Source organism: Vanellus vanellus (genome assembly GCF_965231255.1).
Source record: "Vanellus vanellus genome assembly, chromosome: 24".
In the NCBI taxonomy this organism is placed as follows: domain Eukaryota; kingdom Metazoa; phylum Chordata; class Aves; order Charadriiformes; family Charadriidae; genus Vanellus; species Vanellus vanellus.
The window spans coordinates 7,230,186-7,257,867 of NC_138929.1; the positions used below are offsets into that span (position 1 = coordinate 7,230,186).

The following is a 27,682-nucleotide window of genomic DNA, read 5'->3' on the forward strand; positions in this document are numbered from 1 at the left end:
CACACATGGCACACATGAGCACAGCCTGAGGAACATGTATGTGAGCATGAACTTGCACACACATGACGGAGAACTAGCGTGCCCAATGCCAGCTCTCAGAGTTTGGGATGACTCTAGGCAAATCCTTCAGACCCTACAATTTATGCCATGAATCAGGCACCATCAGCTTTACTGAGCTCAAGAGCTTGGCACTCATTCAGTCAGCTATTTTCTCACTAGAAGAGAGAGAAACCACAGTGGAATCAAAGCTGTCATGGACTTTTCAGACATTGAGCCTCTCCCTGTCCCAAGCTGGTGGGTCAGGGATAACATAAATTTGAGACAACATCTTTATTGCTGCAGCCACAAAGAATCCCCACATTACAATTGAAAAAACTCCCCCAGTCTTAGATGCTCCCTGCTGTCCTAAGTGATCACCTTAAGGGAGATGTGGGGGTGTGGGACCAGCCCCAGCTCTGTCAAGGGAGTGGTGCCTCAGTGGTGAGCCTGGGACAAGCCAGACTCCCCACAGGCTGCAAACACTGAGGCTGGGACACCAGGAATGGTACTAATAAACCCAGTAAGAAAGGCGCTCAGCCTCTTCAAAGCATTGCTTCAAATGCCATTTATGAGCGCTAAGACTAGAAAGAAAGAGAGACAGTAGAGATAATCTTACATCCCTTCAGGTACTCGGAACCTGGAGCTGCTTACATCAGTTGCTGTCACAGAATGAGAGAATCATGGAATGGTTGAGGTTGGAAAGAACCCCAGGAGTTCATCTGGTCCACATGCCTTGCTGAAGCAGGGCCACCTGGTAAGTTGCCCAGGACTGTGTGTAGGTGTTTTTTGGATATCTCTAAGGAGGGAGACTTGGCAAACTCCCTGGGATACCTATGCCAGTGCTCAGTCACTCCCACAGCACAGTGCAATGTGCTGCCACCTCTCCAGGGCACAGGACACTGCACTGATCCCATCCACAGAAGGGTTACCCCATTTTGGTCAGTCGAGTTTTAGAGCATTTTCTTCAAAGGAAACAGTTCTACGCATCATTTCTCCTGTCAAACACTATAACTCTGCGAGTTTCTTTATTGGATATGAACAGATAAGAGCAGTTTTCACCTTCTTGTTTCTTAAGGTGTAAATCAAGAGGATAAGCAGGGAAGCAAGAATGATGTAAAGAACAACCACTGCTCTGTCTAGTGACCTGTCCTGGTTTGAGGTAAAACAGAACCAATTTTGTTCAGTAACTTTGCTTCTTAGCTAGGCCTCTTCTAACTGCTGAAGTTAACAGCATATTGTGCAGACAATGTTCACTCTCTCAGAGTGATAAGACCAATTGTTTATAGCTGATGCCCAGGCATGGTATGCAGAGAGGCTCTGCTTATACTTATTGCTATAACACCCAAGGCCAACCAACTTTGTTATTTGCCCCGTTGGGCGGTCGGAAGCAGAAAAACATAGTGGGGTCTCACCTGCAGGGAGGAGCGGACAGGACAGGTGACCCAAAACTGACCAACAGGGTATTCCATCCCATCTGCCTCATGGTCAGTATAAAAACTCAGTGATCAAAGGGTCAGCTCTCTTCCTTCAATGGCCGACGTCTGAGGAGGACTCCGTTTGTCTGCCTGTGATCCCGATCCTGAATACACATCCAGAATCCAGTTCCCATCCGTCACTGAGTACAGCCTGGGACGGCCCCAGTGCCAGTCGGTGACGTGATTGTCATCTTGGGAGTTTGATATGGTTTTGTATATATTTCATTATTTCTTTTTATTTTATTGTTAATATTTAATTAAAGTATTTTAGTTCCTTCTAAACTCATAAGTCTCTTTTTTCCTCCTCTGCCTCTCTCTTTGAAGAGGGGTAAAGGGGAACATCTGTCGGTCCCATCTGGGGTCCATCAGGTCCCCAGTAGTGGATTTTGGCCTAAACCATGACATGACCATTTTGAGGACATTTCTCACACAGGTGAAGACACATGAGACATAGAAAGAGGTCACAGCTGTGAAACAGGAAGCACAGGTTGAGGCAGCTCTGTGCCTGCCTTCTGCACAGCAGAGCCACAGGGTGGTTCTCGCTCTGCACCTGTAAGAAGTGAGCATGAAGAGGAAGCAGTGGAGGGTCTCATCACCAGTATTGAGGATGATCATGGCCTTGTAGGCAGAAGCGCCAGCACAAGACATGTCCAGGAGAACTGGTGCATCACCAAAGATTGGTGGATGTGCTTGGGCCCGCAGTAAGCCATATGAGTATTGCATGCAGAGAAGGAGACGGGGAACCGGCAAGCCATGTCCCCGCCACCAGGCAGACGCACACAGCCTGATGCATGATGGCCGCATAGTGCAGTGGGGTGCACATAGCCAAGCAGTGGCCATAGATGATGAGAGTGTAGAGGAAGCATTGGTTCCTGCCTAGGAGCCGGGAGGAGTACAGCTGAGCTGTGCAGCTGTGGAAGGAGACGGGTATGCCCCCTGACCTGAGGAAGCCCTCCAGCACCTTTGAAAGGAAGACACTGGAGAAGAGAGACTGAAACTTTTGGTCTTCAATCATTCTAAGATGAGAGAAGATTCCCTCTCAGTGGAGGACATGCGTGGGTGGATTTCCATCCTTGCACTTGTAAGTTTTGCCACATCAACTGGATTTTCATGCAGGAAATAGGATATGAGAGTGTAGTGGCGACCAAGAGACATTTCCAGTGCTCAAAAGGGGTGACGTTTACATGTAAAAAAATCCTCTGCCCCGCCCCTGTCATAATGGCAGCCAATTCCTGAGCAGAAATTCTCAGGGGGGACCAATGAAGCAGTCAAGAGCTCTGCACCTGCCTTCAGCGCTCCTGGGAAGTGCACCCAGTACCCTCGTCCTTGCTGATCTTCCCCTTCTCCTGCATGCTCTGTATCAGAGCAATTTCATCTCCTTCTGAAATACACTCTTTCACTGTCCCCATTTCTGTGCTGACCACTCTCAGCTCCCACACGCTTAGCTTGATACATTCAGCAGCATGGGCAACTTTTCCCTGCTGATGCATCCAGGCCATGGCCCATAGAGTGGGTGGTTGAGGGGAAATGTCATCCCAAAGGCTTTTTCCTGCATTACCACTTCTGCTATTCTGCAAGCAAATCACCTTCCAGAGCCCCACACCCGTCACCCCACCACCCCACAGCAGCTCTGGCCATAGGAAGAGGAATGCTCTTCCTCAAGAGCTCATGGAGCTGATGAGCCCTCAGGGCCTCCTGCCTTCCTGGACATTTGTTAGCTGACAAGAAGTACGGCAAGGCCTGATGGTCACTGGCAGCAGAGCAGCCAGGGATGTCTTCCTCAACTCAAGGAACGTTTATGCAAAGAGCAGCCAATGCAGGGTGTCCAAACCACCCATTTGTCTGTGAAAAGAGAAGGGTCTCCTTGAGCCCTCACCCGCTTCCACCCCTTCACCTTTGGCAGCCTGGGGAGAGGGAAGGAAGAACACATTGACGCCAAGCTTGAATGCAACAGAAATTTAATGAGGCAAAAGAAGCAAACAAAGTGACTCCACGTGGGGGCCACCAGTTCATGGAGACCCAGGGGCAGCTTTGAATCTGCGATCCCTGGCAATGAAGATGTTCCTGCATCATGTCTGTCTGTCTGCTCGATATAGAGAGAGGAGACAGATGGTTCCCACCAGGCTGGCCTTGGGGGAATCTTGCTGCAAAGGGGATGCGAAGCAAACAAGGAAAAGGGAAAGAAAAGAAAAGCCATTCATCTCTACTGAAAACAGCACTTAATGCATTGATCCTCTGCCCAGCAACGTGTCCAGAGTTCCTCGAGGTGTCTCCCTGGGGTTTGCCCAGCATCTTGATCAGAGGAGGCACCTTCTGCCACTGTAGCGGCTGGAAATGCCAGAGAGGTCGCAGCACCCAGAGGTGATTGGCACTCCATCACAGCTGAGGATGCTGCCAACAGCAGCAGAGGTGGAGGATCCCACAACGGTGTTTTGTGGGAAGGAGCTGAGGATGGGTCCAGGCAGGGTCACCACCACAGGAGAGGGCTGGATGACAACGGTGGAGTTCTGGCACTGCCTGACACAGGGCTCATTGCAGCTGTTGGCCAGCGGGGTTGGGCCGCAGGGCTGGCACTGGTCGTAGCAGGACATGCCTTGAAGTTAGAGGTGCACCTGGGGGAGAAGATAGGGAGGAAGCAGAGCACAAGGGTGGGTGAGGAGCAGCCTGGTTACCCCATCACAAAGGAGACAAGGCCACTACTGAGTGGGGAGATGGGAGGTGTTGCAGGAGCCGCACAGTCTTCACTGCTCTGCAAAGAGTAGCCTCCAACATGGAGGCTCCTTCCTAGTGCATAATCCAAAAGCACCCTCTGCCACGTCCCAGCCTCTCTCTATGCAGACCTTCTCCCTGCTTCCCTCTGTCATGAAAAGAAGACCCAAAGCCCAGGACAGGATCTCACTTTGGAAGAGGAGGAGAAAGGATTTCACACTCACCTGGTTCCCAAGGAGAAGCAGGCAAGAGAAGTGGATGAGGGAGCAGGGACTTGGGCTGGCTTTTATACCTGCCCTTCATGGCCACAGGACCAGAGACACCCTTTGCAGAGGTAACAATTTCCTGACAAGCTCATCTTGAATGCAAACCATCGCGGCTAATGATATGGGCTGTGCTTTGGTTTCCAACACTGCTGCCTTTTCATTTCCAGATTTGTGCCATGCCCATTCCCCAGTGAAGGATTCTTGTGAGCACAGGGATGAAAGTCCCCAGGATTTCCAGGGCAGGAATGCAGCAGTGCAGGCAGAAGTCTCAGCTGCAGTGCAGCATGGGTTCAGGGCAGAAAAGACACATCAGCCTTGGTCACTGTGTTGGGGCTGTTTGAAATGTCATTCTCAGGAAGAAGCTTCAGCCTTCCTCAGCCTGATGCACATGAGCTCCTGTGCATGAGAACATACCCTATCTTTGTCTTTCTTCCTTCCTCAGCTCACCCCAGTGGTCACTTGTTGTTGCCTCCCCAGGTGTGTGCGTTGTGCTCTTAGGTTTTGACCCCATCCTGCCTAACACTGCTCTCAGGAAAACATTCTGGCCGGTTTGGACTTCTCCCCCCTCTGTGCAGTGCATGAGTACACAAACAATGGCATGGGCATGTCTGGGGCCTTGTGCTTCCCCAGAGTGTTCCAGCCATGTAGCAGGTGTCCCAGCTCTCCTCTGCAGAGTCCATAGTTGGTTTTATTCCTACGTGCCTTCTTGTCTTGTGTGCACTTATGTGCAGCTGTGTTTGTGTGGATGCACTACAGAAGCACAAATTTTTGGATGACTTGATGCTGGTGTGCATTAGTATGTGTATGTGAATCATTGCATGTCTGTAATCACAAGGCAGTGTGCCGGTCATGGTGCGGAAACTCCCATGAGCACCACAGAGCAGCAGGTTCCCAGGGTCAGAAGGAGCCTGTTGGAGACCTGTCCAGGGAAGAGGCCCTGAAATGCAGCCCCTGTGTCCTGAGCCCTCCTTGTCCTGCCTCTGCAGAGCTCACACTCCGATACTGCACATTTCAGGCCCCAACACCAACACTTTCACTCCACTTTGCATCCTTAGTTGAATTCGGCATACCACTACTGGGAGTGCCTCAGCACGGCTGGCAGTCCCTGCTCCCTGCCTCTCCAGGACAGGACACAGCTGCTCTCCCCAGCGCCAGAGAGTTCAAAGGGTGGGGATTGCTTTCTGGGCAAGGGGAAGGCTGAGCAATCCTGTCAACCTTGTGCTGGCCATGTCTGATTGGATCTGCTTCCAATGCACTGTTCAGTGTGTCTGGGGTGGGACATAGCAGTCCCTCATGCCCAAGCCAATGCCAAAGGGACTTGTGCTCTTCACGGGCCTGGTGCTGTGCCAGGCAGGGGCCAAGACCTTCTCCCAAACAGTCAATGAATGCCATGAACACAGCATCTTATATCACTGTGCTGTGAGCGGAAGAAAAGGCTCTCTAGATTTTGGACCAAAAGCCAAAGAACTGATGACAGATTTGATGCACGTGTGCAGAATGTTCCTGTCCCACATTGGGATCTCAGTGTGAGTGCCCAGCAGCTGCTTTTGGGAGGGAAGGGATGTTGGGTTCAAGACCACATCCCCCACAGCCAGCTGCGGTCCCACAGGGGTGTCCAGTATAGACCTTCTTTCTGACAAGGGCTGTGCAGAGTGGGGAATTTTTCTAAGCCCATCTGCCCTCCTCAGTATCGGTCAGCCTGAGCTCCCATCCGGCTTGGAGACACTACAGCCGAGGGCCTCACCCTTCCCTTTCGACGCCTTTGTGAGATGAGTGCCCAGGAGCTGTGCTGGGAGAGCTCAGCCAGGGCAGATTCCCCTCTCCATGGAGCTGCTGTTTCTGAGCTGAGGCTCTAGTGTAGCCAAGGGCCAAGCTCATTGCTTTCTCAGGAGGTAACAGGCATTGTGGAGAAGGGAAGGGCAGGGGAGGGCTGTACTGAATTTAGCAAGACATTTGAAAGCATCTCCTGTACTGCCTTTACAACCAAATTGGTGACAAATGGGTTGAGTGATAAGGTGGGTGGAAAATGGGCTGGACTACCAAGCACAGAGAGTTGTGCTCTTGGTTCAAAGCCCAGCTGACTGACACTTAAGAGAGGGGGTCTAGTAGTAGGGATCAGTCGTAGGACCAATACTGTTAAATGTTTTCATGAACACCATGAAGAGTTGGGAATTGGGAACTCCCGGTATGTCTGTAAGTAACAACGAGAGAGGGGAACGGGTAATAAGTGCCGAATTTTTTACAGGCCATTGGGATGGCGACACCGAGGCGGGGTCGGTGTGGATTTGGGGTGCCTTGTCCGCGGGCAGCAGCAACAGCCGGCCCGGCCCCGCCGGCGGCGCAGGGCTGAGCCCCGAGGCGGAGCTGGCGCCAGAGGAGAGGAGAGGAGGCGGCGCAGCCGGAGCAGAGAGCCGGGGCTGGCGGGGGACAGCGGGGCGCGGGCGGCGGAGCGGCGGGATGCGGCGGGGCCGGGGCGCAGGGCTGGCGGGGCTGGCCGCGCTGCTCCTGGGTGCGTGGGGCTGCCGGGAGTGGATGGGGGTCGGGGCTGTGCCCGGGCTCTTCCCCGGCGAGCCCAGCGCCACCTCTGCTCTGTCCTTCTTCAACGGGTCTTTCCCCCTCCTGCCTTTCTCCCACCCTTTGTGCCCCTTGCTGGACCCTCCGACTCCCCTCTTCCTATTCTCCTCACTTCACCACCTCTGTCAGTACGAGCCTGCTTGCATTAACCGCTGCCTTTCCATGCACCTTCTCCTTCCCCTGTGCATTCGGCAGGTATTTTTCCCTCCTCTCTTGGCAGTGGCTGCGGGCAGAGCCCAGGTGCAGCAGGAGCCGTCGGCAGAGACCACCGAGGGCACCGGCATCAACATCAACTGCTCACACCCCAACATACAGACCAGGGATTTAATCTACTGGTACCGTCAGTTCCCAGGCCAAGGCCCCGTACTCATCACGTTCAGTCACAAGGACTCCAAAGCGGTGCAGGACCCCGCGGCGCGGCTGTGGGTGGCGGCAGACCGCCGGTCCAGCGGCCTGTGGCTCGCCCGGCCCCGGCGCGGGGACGCGGCGGTGTATTACTGCGCCCTGGGAGCCACGGGGAGAGGAGCCGGGGCTGCGGCCGGGCACGAACCGCCGCAGGCGGGGACGGGCGTGTGTCGCGGTTGGGGGGATGGCCCCGGGGCGGGCCCGCCAAGGGGCGCTGGCGCTCCGTCCGCGGGGGCTGCCTCTCCGCGCCGGACCCCGCCCCGGGGCGCTTCCCCCACCCGACCGGCCCCGTCCCCGGCATCGGGCCCGCCGAGGCTCCGCAGCTCCCGCGCCCCGCAGCCCCGGGAGGTTCCCCCGACGCGGCGTCGCAGCCGTCCTCCGGGCAAAAACCTTCTCCCGCCCCTCACCCCCACTCACCCCCTGTCGTGGTTTATCTCCAGCCGGTAGCTGTGACCACGCAGCCGCTCGCTCACTTTCCCCTCTTGGGATGGGGAAGAGTATTGGAAGAGCAAAAGAGAAAATTCCTGGGATGAGGCAAAGGCAGTTTAATCGGTAAAGCAAAAGCCACACAGACAAGCAAGGGAAAGCAAGGAATTAATTCACCACATCCCATCCGCAGGCAAGTGTTCAGCCATCTCCAGGAAAGCAGGGCTCCATCACGCATGACAGTTACCTCCGAATCACAGAACCACAGAATTTTTAGAGTTGGAAGGGACCTCTAGAGATCATCTAGTCCAACTCCCCTGCTAAAGCATGATTGCCTAGAGCACATTACTCAGGACTGCATCCAGGCGGGTCTTGAAAATCTCCAGTGAAGGGGACTCCACAACCTCCTTGGGCAGCCTGTGCCAGTGCTCTGTCACCCTCACTGTAAAGAAGTTTTTCTGTGTATTTGAATGGAACTTCCTATGTCCTAATGTGCCCATTACCCCTCATCCTGTCACTTGGAACCATTGAAAAGAGCCTGGCTCCATCCTCCTTCAACCCACCCTTTAGATACTTGTACGCCATAATAAGGTCTCCCCTCAGCCTTCTCTTCTCCAGGCTAAAGAGTCCCAGCTCTCTCAGCCTTTCCTCATAAGGCAGATGCTCCAAGCCCTTAATCATCTTAGTTGCCCTTCGCTGGACTCGCTCCAGCAGTTCCCTGTCCCTCTTGAACTGGGGAGCCCAAAACTGGACACAGTATTCCGGTTGTGGCCTCACCAGTGCAGAGTAGAGGGGGAGAATGACCTCCTTCGACCTACTGGCCACACTCTTCCCTATGCAGCCCAGGATTCCATTGGCCTTTTTGGCGACAAGGGCACATTGCTGGGCCATGGATAATTTACTGTCTACCACAACCCCCAGATCCTTCTCCTCAGAGCTACTTCCCAGCAGGTCCGCCCCTAACCTATACTGGTGCCTATCATTCTTCCTCCCCAGGTGCAGGACCTTGCACTTGCTTTTGTTGAACCTCATTAGGTTCTTCTCTTCCCAGCTCTCCAGCCTGTCCAGGTCACGCTGGATGGCGGCACGGCCCTCTGGGATGTCAGCCACCCCACCCAGTTTGGTATCATCAGCAAACTTGCTGAGGATACACTCTGTCCCCTCATCCAGGTCATTAATGAATATATTAAACAAAATTGGACTGAGTATTGACCCCTGGGGGACACCACTGGTTACAGGCCTCCAACTAGACTCTGTGCCACTGATCACAACCCTCTGAGTTCTGTCCCGCAGCCAACTCTCAATCCACCTCACTGTCACCTCATCTAGCCCATACTTCCTCAGCTTCCTAATGAGGATGTTGTGGGAGACAGTGTCAAAAGCCTTGCTAAAGTCAAGGTAGATGACATCCACGACTCTCCCCTCATCCAGCCAACCAGTTATAACATCATAGAAAGCTATCAGATTGGTCAAGCATGATTTACCCTTGGTAAATCCATGTTGACCACTTCCAGTAACTTCCTGTTCCTCAACGTGTTTGGAGATGACATCCTCCAGCTCCATCATGCTCATTATTTACATTTGGGGAAGGAGGAAGGGGTGCACATTTGGAGTTATGTCATTTTGTCTTGCGAACTTGTGGTAGGAGGCACAGCTGCTCTTATGATTTTGCCCCATGGCCGTATTAGGCCACGTAGAAAAGAACCCTTCCCTGCACTGTATCTGGTCATTCACAAGTGAAAAAGACCCATCAGCCAGATAGTGAACAAGACTCTCTGTCCAAAGCCTTATTGCACTTCCCCACTGCTAGACAGTGGTCCCAATCTTTTCCATGTCTCTTCTTGTCAGGAAAGCCAGCAGTACATGGCTGGGAGGAAGCCCTGTTTCCCTGAGTCCATGCTGGTTTCTCTGTCCAACAACTGGCAATCCCATTTCAGTGATCTTCTTTCCTCCCATAGGCAACAGGAATGCTTCTGGGCACCTATTTTCAGGCAATGGCACCCCAGCACTGCATGTGGAAGCTCAGCTGGAGGGTGCTGACTTGCCAGCTGGATCCCACCCTATGAATTGGAGTCCGATGCTCATGAAGCATCAGCCACTTCACCTGAGAAAGCCTAGGGTTTGGGTTGTTGTCCCATTGCTGCTTCAGCATGGCCTGCCTCTCCCAAGTGACGTGGGTCTGGTCTGCCTGCCCTGTTCCAGTCTCTGCATGTCCCTATTGATCTCAGAGGGCACTAGGCAACGTTGATGGGAATCGACAGCAGCCCGCATTGTCCTGCACTATGCTGTGTCTCATGTCGCAGGGTCATTTCAGGTCCTGCTTTTGGTTGCTCTCCAGTTCTGCGGGCAGCACCCACAGATATAGTTCTCCCCCAAAAGCAAGGAATGCCGAGCATTGATGGATACTGGAGGATAGGCTCAGGCTCTTTCTCCAGCCTCAGTGGACTGTCCCAGGTATTTTCCCAAATGCCACAGAGAAAGAGGGCACAGCTGACAAGGGTGGGCATCAGCCTGTCCTCGGGCACTGGTGTCTCTGCCAGGCTGCAGGTCTAAGAGCCAAGTGACCAGGACAGATGGACACAGGAGAATTGCCTCCAGAAGCACAACTGCTTCCAAAAGGAAGGAGCAGACGTTCAGTCCAGACTCAGTCATCTCACTTGGAGGGCTTGACATTCAATGAAATCAGTCCCACACTCTCCATCGAGGTGTGTCTGCCATGTTGATGCCTCCTCCTTCTGAAGTGGTCCCATGGACTCCCTTCCCTGTCAGGTTGAAGAAAGAAGAGCTTTAAGAACGTGATGCATCTCTTCTGAAATGAAAGCCATAGGAAGGGGAAAAGCAAGTGCCCTTTGGAAGTGCTGATGTCCTTCCAGTGAGTGTAAAGAGAGAGTTGGTGCCCAGCCAGCACTTGACAGCTCTGCAGGTTGGGGACTTTGCCAATCACATTAAAGTGTTTCCACAACAAAGCCCCAAACGGGTGGAACAATGGACTGTGAAAGACTGCTGTGGGGTTTTAGATGTGGAAATGCCCAGATAGGTGTAGTGTAAAGCATAAGAATATGAATATTTTAAATTAAAAATTAAAAAGTACATTCAGACACTGGATAGAGACAGGGAGTGTATACACTGTTGGCTGTCTTATGCGAGGAATAGTGGCTATAGGTAGACATACCAGACATTGCCCAATTTCATCTTGAATCAGAGCATGAGTCTGTGAAACAGCTGCAAGGATGGGGCATAGATGCATCCAGAAAATATCAGCCTAAACAGAGAAATACATGCCCATTTCCCAAAGCAGTGAGCCACCTGCTGGGACTTCTTTAGGGGACTCAGACAAATCCCTGACAGCATGAAGAACTCCATGAACTGGAACTACAAACCTGTGGGAGGACCACTGCTCTAGCGTTCATCAGAGAAGTGTTTCTGCATGGGGTTTGTGAGCCTTTCGAAGCACTGGTCTTTAGAGCACTGTGAGACATCCTGAGTGTACCCAGGAGGGAAGAGAGGGGGGTGGGAGCATTAGAATCGAGGCTCAGCCCAGCCTAAGATGGCTGTGAGGTGAGTGAGATGAGCTCAGTGGGGAACTGGTGTCTTCTCATTCCCAGTGATGCCCTGGTGCACTAACACTTTGGTGAGGAACTTGTGCAGGGTAGAAATGATGGGAGGAAGGGTGTGAATCTGTGTGCTCTCACTGAGGCCCTTTGAAAAGCTGCTTTACTTTTTCTGGAAAGGCCACCCCAGAGCTTGCTTCACTTCTTTGTTCCTGAGGGTGTAAATGAAGGGGTTCAGCAAAGGAGTTACAGATTTGTGAAAGGTATTCAGGACTTTGTTCCAGATCCAGAGAGTTCTGCACCAGTGGCTTGGTGTAGACAAACATGATACAGCCATACCAGGGGGCCAGCAGAACAATTATGGAGACGAGGAAGGTCACTAGCTCCACAGGCCATGTGTCACTCTTTGATCTTTTTTTTTTTAGGGCAATGGTACCCTGCCAGTTGTTTCCTTCATATGAAGAAGCACCAGCTCTTGAACCTGCTCAGAGCAGCTTTCAAATCCTTGTTTCTTAGCGTGTAAATCAAGGGGTTGAGCAGGGGAGTGAGAATCATGGATCAATATAAAGAACAGGCACTGCTCTGCTTAGTGACCCTTCTGAGGGGGCTTGCATGTAGATGAAGACACATGGGCCATAGAAACGGGCCCCAGCAGTGAAATGGGAATCACGGGTGGAGACAGCTCAGTGCTTGCCTTGCGCACAGCAGAGCCCCGGCATGATCTCAATCCCCATCAAAAAAGAACACCCTCTGGCAACAATGCCCTTTCCCAGATCTCCTTGGCTGTGCAGATAAACTGGAGGTCATGCCAAGAGCCAGTAGCAGCACTCTGGCAGTGCTTTGGCCAAAAGGTTTACTCCTCTGTCAGAAGAAATGCCACCCTTTCCTTCCCTACAAGGATGACTGCAGATGGTATTATCATTGTGAAGGATCTGAGGTACCTTCTGCTTATTACAAGGTTTAGTGCAATAGGGTTGGGAAGTGCAACTGTGCTGCTGTTGATGATGGTTCTTAACAGTAGGACTAGGGAAAAAAAGATTCCAGAGATGCAAGTGAAACGCCCTAATAGAGCTTGTGGCCTTCAGTCATTCTGAGATACACTTCATGAGCCCTAATTCCCTCTTCATGGAGGACATGGGTGTGGGGATTAAAATCCTTCTGTTTCTACAGTTTTGTCTAGACATCTGAATTTTCATGCAGGAAATAGTATGTGAGACTGTAGTAGACGCCAAGAGACATTTCGAATTATCAGAAGTGGTGAGATTTACATGTAAAAACATCCTCTTCCACCAGAATGACAGCCAACAATACAGTCAAGCGCTCTGAGACTACGTGCAGCTCTCGTGCAAGTGCACTTGGTGCCCTCACCATTCCTCATCTTCCCAGTCTCCTGCATGGTGTGTATCTGAAAAATTTGATCTCCCTCAGAAATATGCTGTTTCACTATCCCCATTTCTGTGCTGACTGCCCTCAGCTCCCACATCCTTAGCTCCAATTTCCACCCTCAGAGCATGCAGCAGCATGGGCAACTTTTCCCTGCTGCTGCTGCCCACACGTGCTGGCCATGACCCTGAGATTGGGTGACGGAGGGGGGAGGAAGGTGGAGTAGCAGCGATGGGCCATCCCAAGAGCTGTTCCCTGCTTTACCACTCTTGCCATTCTGCACAGCAAATCACCTTCTGGAGCCCCACAACCACCCCCTGTCACCCCACAGAAGCTCTGGCCATAGCAAAAGGAACATCCTTCCTCAAGACCTGATGGGGCTGATGACCCCTCAGGGCCTCCTGCCTTTCTGGGTATTTGTGGGCAAAGACACAGCAGGGCAAGACCTGATGGTCACTGGAAGCAGAGCAGCCCAGGATATCTTCCTCAGCTCCAAGGCATGGTGCTCAAAAGAGGAGCCTCTGCTGGCTGTCCCAGCCATCCACTCCTCTGTGAATGGAGAAGGGTGTCCTTGTGCCCTCACCCCCTTCCACCCCAGAGCAACCCCTTTCTCCTTTGGCAGTGTGGGGAGTGTCCACAGAGGGAAGGAGCACACGGAGGCCAGGCTTGAATGCAGCAGAACTTTAATGAGTGAAAAGAGGGAAACAAAGTCACTCCAGGTGGGGGCTGCCAGTTCATGGAGCCCTGGCGGCAGCTGAGACTGTGCAGTCCTTGGCCATGGGGAAGATCTTGCATGATGTCTCTGTGCGATAAAGAGGCATAGAGGAGACAAATGGACCCCACCAGGCATGCCGTGGTGAGACCTTGCTGCCAAGGAGAAGAGAAGCAAAGCAAAGAAAGAAGAGGGAGAGAAAGGCAAAGCCATTCAGCGATACTGCAAACACATTCCAAATATCAATCCTTTGCCCAGCATCATGTTCTGAGTTCCTCAATGAGTCTCCTTGGGGATTGCCAAGCATCTTGATCAGAGGAGGCACCTTCTGCCACTGTAGCGGCTGGAAATGCCAGAGAGGTCACAGCACCCAGAGGTGATGGGCACTCCATCACAGCTGAGGATGCTGCCAACGGCAGCAGAGGTGGAGGATCCCACAACGGTGTTCTGTGGGAAGGAGCTGAGGATGGGTCCGGGCAGGGTCACCACCACAGGAGAGGGCTGGATGACAACGGTGGAGTTCTGGCACTGCCTGACACAGGGCTCATTGCAGCTGTTGGCCAGTGGGGTCGGGCCACAGGGCCGGCATGGCAGGCACTGGTTGTAGCAGGACATGTCTCTGAGCTGGAGTTACACCTGGGAGAGAGGATAGCGAGGAAGCAGAGCAGAAGGGCGAGTGAGGAACAACCATGTTACCCCATTACAAAGGAGACAAGACCACTACTGACTGGGGAGTTGGAAGCTCAGCCAGGACACACACAGTCTTCATCACCCCATAATGAAAAACCTGGCACCGAGAGGCTCTCTCCTTGTGCATAAACCAAAAGCCCCCACTGCCATGTCCTGGCCTCTCTCTAAGCACACCTTCTCCTCACTTCCCTCTATCATGACAAGAAGAAACAAACCACAGGACAGGAGACAGACAATATCAGCTGAGATGTCCATTGAGCAGATAACTCACTGTGGAAGAAAAGGAGAAGGTGCCCAAGACTCACCGGGTTCCCAAGGAGAAGCAGGCAAGAGAAGTGGATGAATGAGCAGGGACTTGCGCTGCCTTTTATACCTGCCCTTCATGGCCACAGGACCAGAGACACCCTTTGCAGAGGTAACAATTTCCTGACAAGCTCATCTTGAATGCAAACCATCACAACTAATGATATGGGCTGTGCTTTGTTTTCCAACACTGCTGGCTTTTCATTTCCAGATTTGTGCCATGCCCATTCCCCAATGAAGGCTTCTTCTGAGCACAGGGATGAAAGGCCCCAGGATTTCCAGGGCAGGAATACAGCAGTGCAGGCAGAAGCATCAGTTTAAGTGCTGGACAGGTCCAGAGCAGGCAGGTGACATCAGCCTGGGTCACCCTGTTTTGGACTGTTTGACATGTCATTCTCAGGAAGAACCTCCAGCCTTCCTCAGCTGGACACCATGGGCTCCTGTGCATGAGGACCTGCCATGTCCTTCTCTTCCCTTCCCTCCTCAGCTCACCTCAATGGTCACTTGTTGCTGCTTCCCCAGATGGTTTCACTCCACTTTGCATCCTTAGTTGAATTCAGCATAACAACAATGGGAGTGCCTCAACACGGCTGGCAGTCCCTGCTCCCTGCCTCTCCAGGACAGGACACAGCTGCTCTCCACAGTGCCAGAGAGTTCAAAGGATGAGGATTGCTTTCTGGGCAAGGGGAAGGCTGAGGAATCCTGCCTACCTCGTGCTAAGTGCTTATGTTGCCAATGCAGTGCTGGTGGTGTCTGGGGTGGGACATAGCCCTTCTCTCATGTCAATACCAAATGGACTTGTGCAGCCCATTGACCTGATGCCCTGTCAGGCAGGGGCTGAGGCCTTGGATCAAACATGTACTGAGTGAAAGGAACGTGAAGCCTGATGTCGCAGTGCTGTGAGTGGAAAGTCAAACCCTGTGGCTTGCACAGGAAAGCCAAAGAACTGGTGACTGCTTTGGACTTGAGCCAACAAGGACCTTCATGTCCCACACTGGAATCTCACTCCGAGTGCCCAGCAACTGCCCCCATGAGGGAAGGGATGTTGGATTCAAGACCACATCCCCACAGCCAGCTGCTATCCCACAGGGGTAACCAGTATAGACCCTCTTTCTGACAAATGTTCTGCACAGTGGGGAATTTTTCTAAGCCCATCTCCCCTCCTCAATATTGGTCAGCCTGAGCTCCCATCCAGCTTGGAGTAGTACAGCCGAGGGCCTCACCCTTCCCTTTTGACACCTTTGTGAGATGAGTGCCAGGGAGCTGTGCTGGGAGAGCTCAGCCAGGGCAGATTCCCCTCTCCATGGAGCTGCTGTTTCTGAGCTGAGGCTCTAGTGTAGCCAAGGGCCAAGCTCATTGCTTTCTCAGGAGGTAACAGGCACTGTGGAGAAGGGAAGGGCAGGGGAGGGCTGTACCTGATTTTAGCAAGACCTTTGACAACCTCTCTTGTGCTGCCTCTATGACCAAATTGGTGACAAATGGGTTGAGTGATAAGGTGGGTGGAAAATAGGCTGGACTACCAAGCTCAGAGAGTTGTGCTCTTGGTGCAAAGCCCAGCTGACTGACACTTATGAGCAGGGTCTAGTAGTAGGGATCAGTCATAGGACCAATACCATTTAATGTTTTCATGTACGCCATGAACAGTGGGAATCTGGGAACTCCCAGGATTGTCTGTAAATAACAGCCAGAGGGGGCAATGGGCACTAAGCTTCGGATACGGCTCCTTATCAGAAGACCTAGAACCCTCTACGTGAGACACCTGTGGACTGGGAAAGGGGAGGGAGGATCATGGACTTGTGAGTCATGATGCCAGCTGGGGAGAGAAGCTTCCTGACAGCATGCCTTTCATTTTCCGGTGATGGCTAAGAGCATCCAGCAGAACCCCGGACTCTTTCCTTCCAGACCTAGATTTAAATGTCCAAGTTTCCAAGGAGACATTTCGAGAAAATAAGAGCACTGTCAAAACAGCCAGCACTTAACGGCCAAACCTTCCCGCCATGCCCCGGTGCTGTGCCGTTCCTGCCTTCCTGCTCACTGCGCGTGCCAGCCGCTCTTCCCGGGGCCGGTGCCGGCCGTTCCCGGGCCACTGGGACGGCGACCCCGGGGCGAGGTCGGTGTGGTTTTGGGGTGCCTTGTCCGCGGACAGCAACAACACACAACCTGGCACCGCTGGCGGCGCAGGGCTGAGCCCCGGGGCGGAGCTGGAGGCGGAGAGGAGAGGAGAGGAGAGGAGAGGAGAGGAGAGGAGAGGAGAGGAGAGGAGAGGAGAGGAGAGGAGAGGAGAGGAGAGGAGAGGAGAGGAGAGGAGAGGAGAGGAGAGGAGAGGAGAGGAGAGGAGAGGAGGGGAGGCGAGGCGAGGCGAGGCGGCGGCGCAACCGGAGCAGAGAGCCGGGGCTGGCGGGGGGCAGCGAGGCGCGGGCGGCGGAGCGGCGGGATGCGGCGGGGCCGGGGCGCAGGGCTGGCGGGGCTGGCCGCGCTGCTCCTGGGTGCGTGGGGCTGGCGGGGGTGGATGGGGGTCGGGGCTGTGCCCGGGCTCTTCGCTGGGGAGCCCAGCGCCACCTCTGCCCTCTCCTTCTTCAACGGGTCTTTCCCCCTCCTGCCTCTCCCCCAACCTTTGTGCCCCTTGCCGGACCCTCCGAGTCCCCTCTTCCTGTTCTCCCTAACTTTGTCGATACGAACTTGCTTGCATGAACCGCTGCCTTTCCATGCACCTTCTCCTTCCCCTGTGCATTTCGGCAGGTATTTTTACCCCGAATATAACCCTTTCTCCTTCACTGTAACAGCCCCTCTCCCTGTCTACTCCTCCTCTCGTCCACTTGCCTGCCCAGCCACCCATCTTCTGACCCATCTCTCCATGCATCACTAACAGCTCTTTCTATTCTTCTTCCCTCCCTGCACGCACCCACACTGGGATCATGGGTACATGTCCCCATCCGCTCCAAACTGGTGCTGTCACACTGCCCCTCTTCACTGTGACACACCCTACTCTCCTGTCTCCTCTTCTTCTCTCCATCCATCCAACCGTGCACCTGGCTTTCATTCTATCTCCGCATGCATCCATTTCAAAGTCCCTTCCAGACTTGTCCCCTTGCACCACTCACCCACACCAAAGTCACTCTCCATGCATCTTGCCGAGCACACTGTCCCCATTTGTTCTGGTCCGTCTCTATCCCACTGCCACTGTTTCTGATGATTTCTCTGGGATAAGAATGATCAAAGCTGGGTGATCTTTGGTGATCTTTGGCCTGTCCTTCTCCTCTCTTGGCAGTGGCTGTGAGCAGAGCACAGGTGCAGCAGGAGCCGTTGGCAGAGACCACCGAGGGCATTGGCATCAGCATCAACTGCTCACACCCCAATATACAGTCTTATGACTACATCTACTGGTTCCGTCAGCTCCCGGGCCAAGGCCCCGCATTCCTCATGAGCACTCTTAAGGACTCCAAAGTGGTGCAGGACCCCGCGGCGCGGCTGTGGGTGGCGGCAGACCGCCGGTCCAGCGGCCTGTGGCTCGCCCGGCCCCGGCGCGGGGACGCGGCGGTGTATTACTGCGCCCTGGGAGCCACAGGGAGAGGAGCCGGGGCTGCGGCCGGGCACGAACCACCGCGGGCGGGGCCTGGCGTGTGTGTCGGGTTTGGGGGGACAGCGCCGGGCGGGCCCGCCAGGGGGCGCTGTCGCTCCTCCGGCCGTGACCGCCTCCTCCCCGCCCGGCCCCGCCGTGGGGCGATTCCCACGCCCGCCCGGCACTGGCCCCGGCATCGGGTCCGCCGAGACCCTGCGCCCCGCGGCGGGTACCAGTCGCCCGGACACAGCAGAGAGTGCTCAGGAGAAGTACCCCACCTGCTTGTGCACTTAGTCTTTCCTCAGCGTCCACCAACGACCACTGTTGGAGAGGAGAGCTCTTGGCAGGAGACATGACTGCTCCGGTGGCTTTACCTACTCGCCCAAGAAGCCCAGGAACAAAAATATCTTCCTGGTCCTGCATGTGGGGATCAGGGAAACCCTCAACATGTGAGCAATACACATCAGCCAGGCGATGGATAAGATTCCCTGGTACACCTCTTGAGCTGTTCCCTTGCTTTTCATGTCTCCCCTCCACCGCTGGTGTCTCAACAGCACTCTGCTAGGAGGATCCCTCTATCCCTGAGTTCCTCTGGTTTCTCTGCCCAAGGGAATCCTGCTTTTGGCTGCAGTTCTGAGCTCTGGTTTGTCCCTCTGTGTACACATCTCTTGTTATGCTTAGTCTGTTTTGGAAAGCAAAGATCTGGCCCTGGAGAGCATCTGTGGTGGAAGCTGACAAAAGCAGGCATGGTGGCAGGCCACCCTGGTCTAATTACTGGAGTGATGCCAGCTCAGAAGGCCATGACTGCAGATGTGAGACCTTGTTAGTTGACAAATAATTCAGTCTCTCTCCCTGGAGAAAAATGTGTCTGTGAGGCACTGGAGGGTAGATGAGAACCCCCTTCCCACCTGGATGGTGTAAGATTTTGACCATACATTGAAGCGGAATTGTGTTTTGTCTTCATGCTCAGTTGAACACAAACACCTGTGAGGGTGGATTCAGGATCTCGCAGGAAATGCAGGACACCTTGGGAAAGGAAAAAATGAATATTTTGAAATATGAGGGTGCAAAGTAACTCATTCCAGACTGACATTTCAATCGACCTGAGTGCTTTTTTACACTCATCATACATCTGAAACTGATTTCTCATTTGGCCAATCCTTCCCTTTTTCTTCATATTAGTAACTTCTCAGGTACCCTGGAAAGTGAGTGCTATGGCTTAGTGTTGCTGCACGTGTTTCAAGGAGACACTTCAAAGACAAAGGTCAACATGAGCTTTCCCTCCAGAGCTTAGACTCAAGAGACCCAGTTTTCCCTAAGGACAGGAGCCTTTCAGTATCTTCAGAAACCCTCACACCTCAGCAAGTTGAGCAGAGGCCACTGTAAGGGCGTATTGAAGGTGAAAGCACCTGGTTAGTCTGTCACATCAAGTCCCCTTTCCTTTCAAAGGGAAGAAGAAGTGAAAGGGAAAGTGATGAACGAAGCACACAATGCCACCAATCTCTCAGTAAGTGAGACAAGGGGGAGCCCAGAGCTCTTCAGCCTCTAATTGATGGGCCATTAGGAAACTGCAGGAGTGACTTTGAGGTGGGTGAGTAAGCTTTGGAAGTGACAAGAAGTGATAAGAGGAAGATGAGGATGATGGAGGTTTGAGGGGGGTCCTGCGGGACATGGCAACACTTGTTAAGGAATGTTTAGGGGAAAGGTCAGGGGTGAGGGGGGGAGAGGGGACTGGGGAGGAGCAAGGGGAGGCAATAGAGAGGAGGAAGGATAAGAGGAGGTATGTGCAGCTGAGCAGGGGCTGGTCAGTGCACTTGTCGGGATGAGCACTGTACCTGATCTCCACAGTCCCCTCTGCCTTCTTCCAAAATCCTTTCTTAACCATACTTCTGTGTATCTTCACTCCCTTTCCCATGGGCGAGTGCTGCAAGGTCGGAGTGGCAGTAAATGGAGCGAGTGATGTTTAAGAGAGATCTGGGTGCCAGTAACTGGCAACCAACCAATGGCCATCGGGACTGTACACCTGGGTGCCAGCAACTGGATGGAGCAGGGTGTGTGCAGCAAGGTCTCAGTGCCATCAAGTGGAGAAGAAGCCTCTGGTGACAGGACGGGTCGGTCTCTGTGCCAGCAGCTGGAGGGACTGGGGTGTGAGCAAGGTCTGGGTGCTGGCAAGTGGAGAAGGAAGAAGGTGTGACAGGGCTCATAGCTCTTAGTTTCAGCAAGTGGAGGGACCATGTTTGCACATGTATGTGAGAGGTGAATCGACCAGTGACTGCAGGGACCTCAGTGTGTTTGTCATTGCTGGGAAAGAGTGCCCAGGATGCAGGCAGAGCTATTAGGTGAGCTGAGGTTCTGTGCTGATATTTGAGGGATGCACAAATGTGGGTGTGCTTGGGACTGCAGAGGGTGAGGGGATGTGGGTTTTTACTAGGAAGTGCATGTCACAGAGGGACTAGTTAGATTATGAGAAAAAGAGAGAAAAGGTGAGAGAGCTGGGCCCCTGTTTAACACTGAGAAGGGAAGTCTCAGGGGAGATCTCATCAGTGTGTACAAATATCTGAGGGGAGGCAGGGAAGAAACTGGAGCCAGGCTCCATTCCATGGTGTCCACGGATAGGACAAGAAGCATTTGGCACAAACTGAAACAAAAAAGGCTCTGTCTGAACCCCAGGAAACTCTTTTCCCCCATGAGGTACTCAAAATCTGTCTGGACATTGTCCTTTGCCAGCAGCTCTAGGTCACTGTTCCCGAGTCGGGGTTTGGACCCACTGACCTCCAGAGGTCCCTTCCCAACTTAGCAATTCTGTGTTTCTGTAACAAGTGACATGAGGAAAAGCTGAGAAAACTGGCCTTGTTCAGCCTTCAAAAGAGAAGCTTAAGAGAGAGCTTTTTCTGACACTTAACTGGAGCATGAAGGGTCAGATGGAGCCAAACTTCATTCACGAGGAGAGTGATAGAGGGAAAGATAATGGATGTGGTCTGGATCAGGGGAAATTAATACTAGAAATTTCAAATTGGGTTGGTTTTTTGTTTTTTTTTTTTTTTTTTTTTAATGATGAAGGTGGTCCATGGCTGTAGATATATCCTGGGAAGAATGGGGCTCTGGCTCCACGGTGTTGAGTAAAACACCATTAATTGGAAAGAAGACAAGAAGGTGAAAGGGGATAGCACGGGTGATGTTATGCCCCTCTAGATGCTGGGAATCCTGAGTTATGAAGCAGGAGGTGGAGCTTGAGCTGGGGTTTAGCACATAGTACAAATCCTGCCCATGCTGAGACTCACTGGCATTGTCACCTCTGGAGTTTTCATGGCATTTCCTTAGAGATAAACCACTCCTAATTGTGACTGTTGAGCAAAAGGACATCTAAATGAAAGCACGGTGTTTCACTCCTACAAGACGACGAGGACGTGTCTGTGGCAACGTTGCCAGGTTTTCCAATTGATAGATACAGCTCAGCACAGCACAGGTCTGTGCCTACTCAGGTCCGGTTAACTTAACGACAATGAACATTTTGTTCTCTGTGCCATGCCTGATGCATGGGATCCCTCTGGCATTAATGTGGAAAGGGGTGGGAGAAGGAGTAGGTACTGCACCTGCAGTACCCTCACCCCTACACATGCCCTTTCAGCTCTGCGTGCTGGGCTACCCTATCCCCACCCCTGGCAGTGCAGCATTCCAATGTGTGCCCCATGTGCTCCCTGGGAGTGGGAGTGACTCCCTGATCCCTCATCCTGTTCCCTGCTGACCCCTCACCCTTTTTCCTAGAAGAGCAGGTGATTCTAGAGGGGGAGGTGAGGAATCCACTGCGTGCTGACTAGTAACAGCCCCCAGGGACTTTTAATGGGGAAAGGTTGAGAAGGGCACTGGCTGAGGGAGCCCCAGGTGTTGCTGCTGGAGGAGGGAGCAACCCAGGAGGAGCATTTCAGGCACAGGAAGAACACATCACTGCTCTTCCCCGTTTGTTCTTTTGCTCCCCCAACAGAGTCGCTTCCGGCAGCTCTGTTATCTCGGGACTGGGAGGTGTTTTTCTCACTCTCTCTCACTCGACCAGCAGGCAGGTTGGTGTCAACATGCACCTCGGTTTTCTCGTCCTCATGGCCTGCATGGGGCAACTGCTGGGTAAGTCCTGGTTTTTCATCAGCACATACTTCTTTTTCTCCCAAGGAAACCCTTGCCAGTATTATCAGGATCATCCTGAGAACTACTTTGGAATTACAGGAAAATGCTGGGAAATAACAGCTCACATTTGTGGTTTTGCATGCGTTCTGTTAAGATGCTCTTAGTCTTTGAAAGGAGAGAGAAAAGCTACCTCAGACCCTTTCTCCATTCTTTCTCCTTCAATCCATTTCTGTCTGCCTCTCTCTTCTCCTCCACCTGCTGTCACCATAGGAGACCTCAGCTCGCCCTCTCTCTCACCTTTTTCCCTTTCCAATGCAGCAGATCCTGTCAAAGCTGTCACAGGGACTTTAAAGCTCTCATGCCACTGACATTAATCGGGTGTCCCCTTCTGCCTCCTGGCAGGCGCAAGTCTGCTGTGGCTTCCAGTTTTCTCCTGATTGTTGACAGAGGGATCCCTCTTTTCAAGCTCAGTATTGCGGTTACGCAGGGAGCTAGGAGCCCTCAGAGATGAGTGGGATGGGAAAGCAGGATGAGTCTTTTTGCCACAGGTCCATGGCCCCTCTCCCAGGTAGAGGGGTGCTGCTCCCAGCACATGAAGGTCAGGCATGACAGGCTGTTCCCTGGTCCTCTGAGTAGCAGGAGCAGAAGCTGGGAGGATGAGCAGGGACAAAGCACAGGTCTCCTCAAGCTCCACACTGTGATGAGACCCCTGAGCTACTCCTCTCCACCTGACTGTCCCCAGGGCTCAGGATATTCCTGCAGTGCAAGGGACAGGGCGCCATCTCCCTGCATTGTATACCTCGTTTTCTTCCCAGAGTGTTTCCCTGTGCAGCTGCTGACCTTCACTTTCTTCCAGGCACCATGGGACAGACCACTGTCACCCAGCAAGAAGGACAAGTCACGGTGAAGCAGAGAGACACCTTCCAAACAACCTGCACATACCAGACCCCCAACTTTGGTGCCTTGCTGTGGTACCAGCAGAGGAAAGGACAAGGGCCACAGCGTGTCTCATATCAGACAGCAGCTGGTCGCAAGCAGAGCGGCCGTCTCACCACCTGGCTGAACACCACGGGGAAGTACAGCGTCCTGCAGCTGGAGGAAGTTGAGGTCTCTGACTGTGCTGTGTACCTCTGTGCTGTGCAAGACACCCTGGTGCAGGGAGCTTCCTTGGCTGTGCAACAACCCAGGGGAGGGAGGGGATGTGTCTGTGCAAGGCTGAGGGTGTGGGAAGGGGCCCTCAGCTCTCGCCTGGCAGCGCTGCTTCCCCTGTACAGCCATAATTCTGCAGTCCAAGATCCAAGGGCCATTGCATGTACATATTAGTAATTTGTTCATCTTGACCACTATTAATAACTGCAGGCACATCCATCCTCCCTGAGATCAACTGGGTAGTCCTTGTCTAGACACAGAGACACCTTAAAACTGGTTTCATATCCCTCTTGGACTTCAGCCATTTCAGCTAATGGAAAGAGGTGCTCTAACTTTTGTCTCCTATTTGCATGAATAATGATTAAAACAAAAAAAAAGCACAACAGACAAACGCAAACAAGAAAAAGCAGGTGTCTCATCTACCTCACTGGTAGAAACAAAGAATGCATGAAAATCTCCCTGGTGGTCTTTGTGGTCTCCTTCAGGGAGACCTGGGGGTCTGGAACCACCCCTGCCACCTCCTATGCCAGAAGCAGTGCTGCAGCAGTGGATTGTGTGTCTGCTCCCAGCCCAGACTCCTGCAGGCTGCAAATGCTGATTCTGCACACAGAAATGAGGTTGAATGCATGAAGTTTCTCACAGGTTTATTTGCAGGTAAATGCATTCACTTCAAAAGCCAACACCCTTCCCTCACCCTAAATAGCAGCTGAGAGGAAAAGGAGATTTTGTATCAGCGTATCAGCGTTTCAGTTCACATGTCTGTGTTGAACTGGTTGCGTCCCTTCTCAGTAGCTTTTCCTCCCTCCCCTCTTGGGCTTTGCTTGTGAGGAGTTTGAAGACGTGCGAGGTCAGGAAGTGGGCTGAGGCTCTGCTGCCAAACCAACCCTTGAGCAAGGCCTTGGGCAGAGGCGTTTCAGTGGGCCCAGCACTTTCCTGCAGCTGTTCACTAGGTGCCCATCCACAGGGGGAAGATGTTTCAACCCCTCTGTGGGTAAAAGCAGTAATCTGCAAAGCTTCTGGACACCCTTGGGACCCTTTAGTAGCAGCCCCAGCCTCTCTTCCTGCCGTGCCTCTCTCCTGCTTCCTTCTCCCCTCTGCACAGGAATTGTGAGAGCCTTCAAGGTCATCTTCTGATGACCTGCCTCCCAGCAAAACTCCAGGCAGACTAGGAGGAACATCCAACACCAAGAGGAAGTTGTGAGGCTCCCTCTGGCCTGCTGCAGTCCCCACGCTTCTCACTCGAGGATACCACTGCTCAGGCTCCCCAGCCACAGGCCATGTTCAAGAGGGCATTCCTAGGGAGAGACAGAGCAAGGCAGGCCACTGGCTCTGGAAGAGCCTTCCTCAGCTTCTGGGAACAGTGCTGGAAAGAGGCTCACAGCACTGTGTCCCACAGTCCTCCTCTTCCTTCCAGTTGAGATTTCGTGCCCTTTGGCTTTAGCAGAGTTCCTGCAAGGAGTCCCTCAGCTTGCCCTGAGGAGGGAGAGGTGTGGCAGGTTCCCCCCAAGGCTGGCCTGGGTAGAGCAAAGGGGATCAAAAGCCAACATGAGAGGAGAGGGAAAGGAGAGAGCAGAAGGAGAGAAAGGCACACATGGGCCATGCTTTCAGGCTGATCCCCTCCAGCCTTCCTTTGCAAGGGGAATTGGAGATGTGCAATTTCGGCAAAAGAGAATGGCCAGGAGCTCCATCCTCCCTTCATTCACGTGGCAGGTCACAGAAAACCACATGTGCACGTACACCCAGTTATGCAGGAATCCCTGCGTGAGCACACACATTCACTGCCAGACTTGTCATCACATGAGTGTTCACATGTGGGTATACACCTTCACACACTCACAGTTGCATGTAGATATAAGTGCAAGCTCCTGTACAAACACAGATATAGATGTGCTTGTCTGCACACACATGTGCCCACAGACACACACACACAAACTGACAGTACATACACACACACTTTCTCTGCTGCAAAAACATGCACAGACACACACAGGAATGCCGTTGTTTGCACACACGCTGGCAGACACTCACTCTCACATGTGCATTTGCAAATGCCGACACAAATGCAAAGCCGGAGGCACAAATATGTCCTCAGGCACAGACAGATGCGTGTGCACATGAGGAAGCACAGCCTCTCCCCACACTCGGAGAACCAGGACTCCCCGGGCAGCTCTCTGCCTCTGTGCCCCTGACAACTTCAGGCAAGTCTTTGTAGGAGAGACAAAGTCAAAGCTGGAGAACATCCCTATTGCTGCATCTCCAGGGGTTCTCCACTTTACAAGTCAAAATAATGCCAAAGTTTTGCCAGTTCTGGCCCATCCCTGGTGATGGCTGTAGGGCAGTTGTGGAGGTGTGGGACCAGTTCCAGCTTCAGTGCAGGCAGAGGTGCCGCTCTGACACACTCACAGGGCAGCAACGGGTTGTGTGTCTGGGGTGAGCCAGACGGCCTGCAGCTGCAAATGCTGGGGCTGGGACACCAGGGAGGAAGAAGAAGTTGCCTGAAAATAAAGACTCTCTCTTCAAAAGCCAAATAAGACTCTCTCTTCAAAAGCTGGCATCAGGAGGGGATTCCATATTGCCTGGTCCAAGCCCTCACATCTGTCAGTTAGACTGGCTCAGTCTTGCTCACAGAGCTGCCCTGCTGAGGTGACCATTGCCTTATCTGCTTTTAAGTGCAGGTCATCTGCAAGGTGCCAGCCAGATGGGTTTGTTAGGAATCTTCTCAGAAAGCAGCTGCAGCATTGCTTAGGCTAAATCAGCTGCTGCCATTGTTAGCCACTGGGCAGCCATAAGAGATGTGTACCATGTGTGTAAAAAGCACGCCTGTGCCAGGATTTTCCATTGCTGGCTGGTGAGCTTGAGGGATGTATCTGTCAGAGGTTGGAGTCCAAAGAAAGGTGGATAACCTGCCATCTGGCAATGTTCCTTCCTGCGATTAAATGATTACAATAATTTTCAAAAATACTCAGGACCACTTTGTGGACCCTCCAGGTGCTGCCTGGCCATGTTCTGAGATCTGGAGGACCTGCTCTCCTCAGTGCCCTCGCTCTGCCCATCCTTGCAGCCCTTCTCACGCAATCGCTCATGGGCTTCCCCAGCCCTGCCCCGTTTCTGCTGCAGTGGGACCAGGCTGTACAGCTCTATGCAAGATCTCCGTGGGGGAGCAAACCACCAGTCAGAGGTGGGCAACAGGCCCTGCCAGGAGAAGAGTTGGCCTTGGGGAAAGCTACTTCATGCATGGGGGAAGGCCAAGTACCCCAGACAGCTGTGTGTCTTTTGGTGTCCTTTGGAAGCCTTGTCTCATGGAAACTGGGTGTGTGTGAGAGAGCCTGGCCAGGCTGATTTCGACATGAATCTGTGATCCTCCTCAGCCTTGCACATCTGTGTAACTGCTGAGCTGTGCAGGGAACTCTTTGGGGGCAGGGGATGAATAGGTTTCCTGCTCTTACTACCCTTGCCCTTGGGTGCAGGTTGTGCTTCCTCATTCAGGGGACAAGGGGGAGGATGAGGAAGAGAAGGTCGGGGGCTGTTCTGAAGGCTTTTTCTCACACCATCTTCACTCCTACATTGTTTGGGTCCATCTTCTGACTGAGCTTCTTTTTCCAGACCAGGGCTGTCCAGGTCAGGAGGAATTCCCTTCTACACAGCCTTGTGAGCTGCTGACGTCTCTGAGCCTCCAGCAGCACCGGGCTCCTCTCTAAGGCAAAGCAGTGGTCCACCTCCCTGTTGCAGGACATGCTCTGAGGCCAAGGGATCGTGCCAGAGGGGAGATGCTGGAATACAGGGCCTGATACCCCCTTTATCTGTGGATATCTGTGGCTGTGGAGGAGCAGAGTATGTCTTCCTCAGCTCCAAGAGACAGTGACTGGAAGGGACCCATTGCCCTGTGTCCCACCTTCCACTTCCTGTCCTGCTTGTGCCCCCACATTGTCCCCCACCAACCAAGGCACTGCTTTTCTTCCTTGGCAATACAAGACAATTTCCACCGTGAAAAGAATTACATGGAGGCAGAGGTCGGGATGCAGAAAACTTTAATGATTCTGAAGTGGGAAGCAAGTTCACTTGTAGAGGAGGCGGCCAGTCCAGGGAGGGCACCAGCGGCTGCCAAAAGTCTGCGCTCATTGCCCATGGTTGAGATGCCACAGAGGGCCAGCAGATGCCCCATGTTGGCTTTGTGGGTCTTGCAGCCCAGGAGAACAGAAGACAACAAAGAGATGGGAGAGAGAATAAGGCAGGGAAGTTAGACTTTGGTCATGTTTTCAGAGAGCTCAGCCGACCCCTTTGGAAAGGCAGGACTGGATGTACAGCCTCTCTGAAACCCATGG

The 27,682-nt window shown here is 53.0% G+C and overlaps 3 protein-coding genes across 3 annotated transcripts in view; 1 reads left to right on the forward strand and 2 right to left on the reverse strand.

The window, feature by feature from the left end:
* The window catches only part of LOC309681224 (olfactory receptor 6F1-like), a gene marked incomplete at both ends in the record, with an annotated part of 31,257 nt that extends 28,244 nt beyond the window's left edge, over positions 1–3,013 (reverse strand). Inside the window, 2 exon segments of the mRNA XM_082495057.1 lie at positions 2,281–2,390; positions 2,833–3,013. Of these exon segments, the coding sequence (XP_082351183.1) occupies positions 2,281–2,390; positions 2,833–3,013 (291 nt within the window).
* Positions 3,014–3,811: 798 nt separating this feature from the next.
* LOC309681225 (feather beta keratin-like) lies at positions 3,812–4,105 on the reverse strand (the record flags this gene model as incomplete). The annotated part of the gene is made up of 1 exon (XM_082495058.1): positions 3,812–4,105. One exon carries the CDS (start codon positions 4,103–4,105, stop codon positions 3,812–3,814), a length of 294 nt encoding a protein of 97 aa, XP_082351184.1.
* Positions 4,106–6,646: 2,541 nt separating this feature from the next.
* The window catches only part of LOC309681226 (M1-specific T cell receptor alpha chain-like), a gene marked incomplete at its 5' end in the record, with an annotated part of 236,063 nt that continues 215,027 nt past the window's right edge, over positions 6,647–27,682 (forward strand). The window contains 3 exons of the mRNA XM_082495059.1: positions 6,647–6,674; positions 7,284–7,514; positions 17,802–18,095. Of these exons, the coding sequence (XP_082351185.1) occupies positions 6,647–6,674; positions 7,284–7,514; positions 17,802–18,095 (553 nt within the window). The remainder of the gene's footprint in view (positions 6,675–7,283; positions 7,515–17,801; positions 18,096–27,682) is intronic.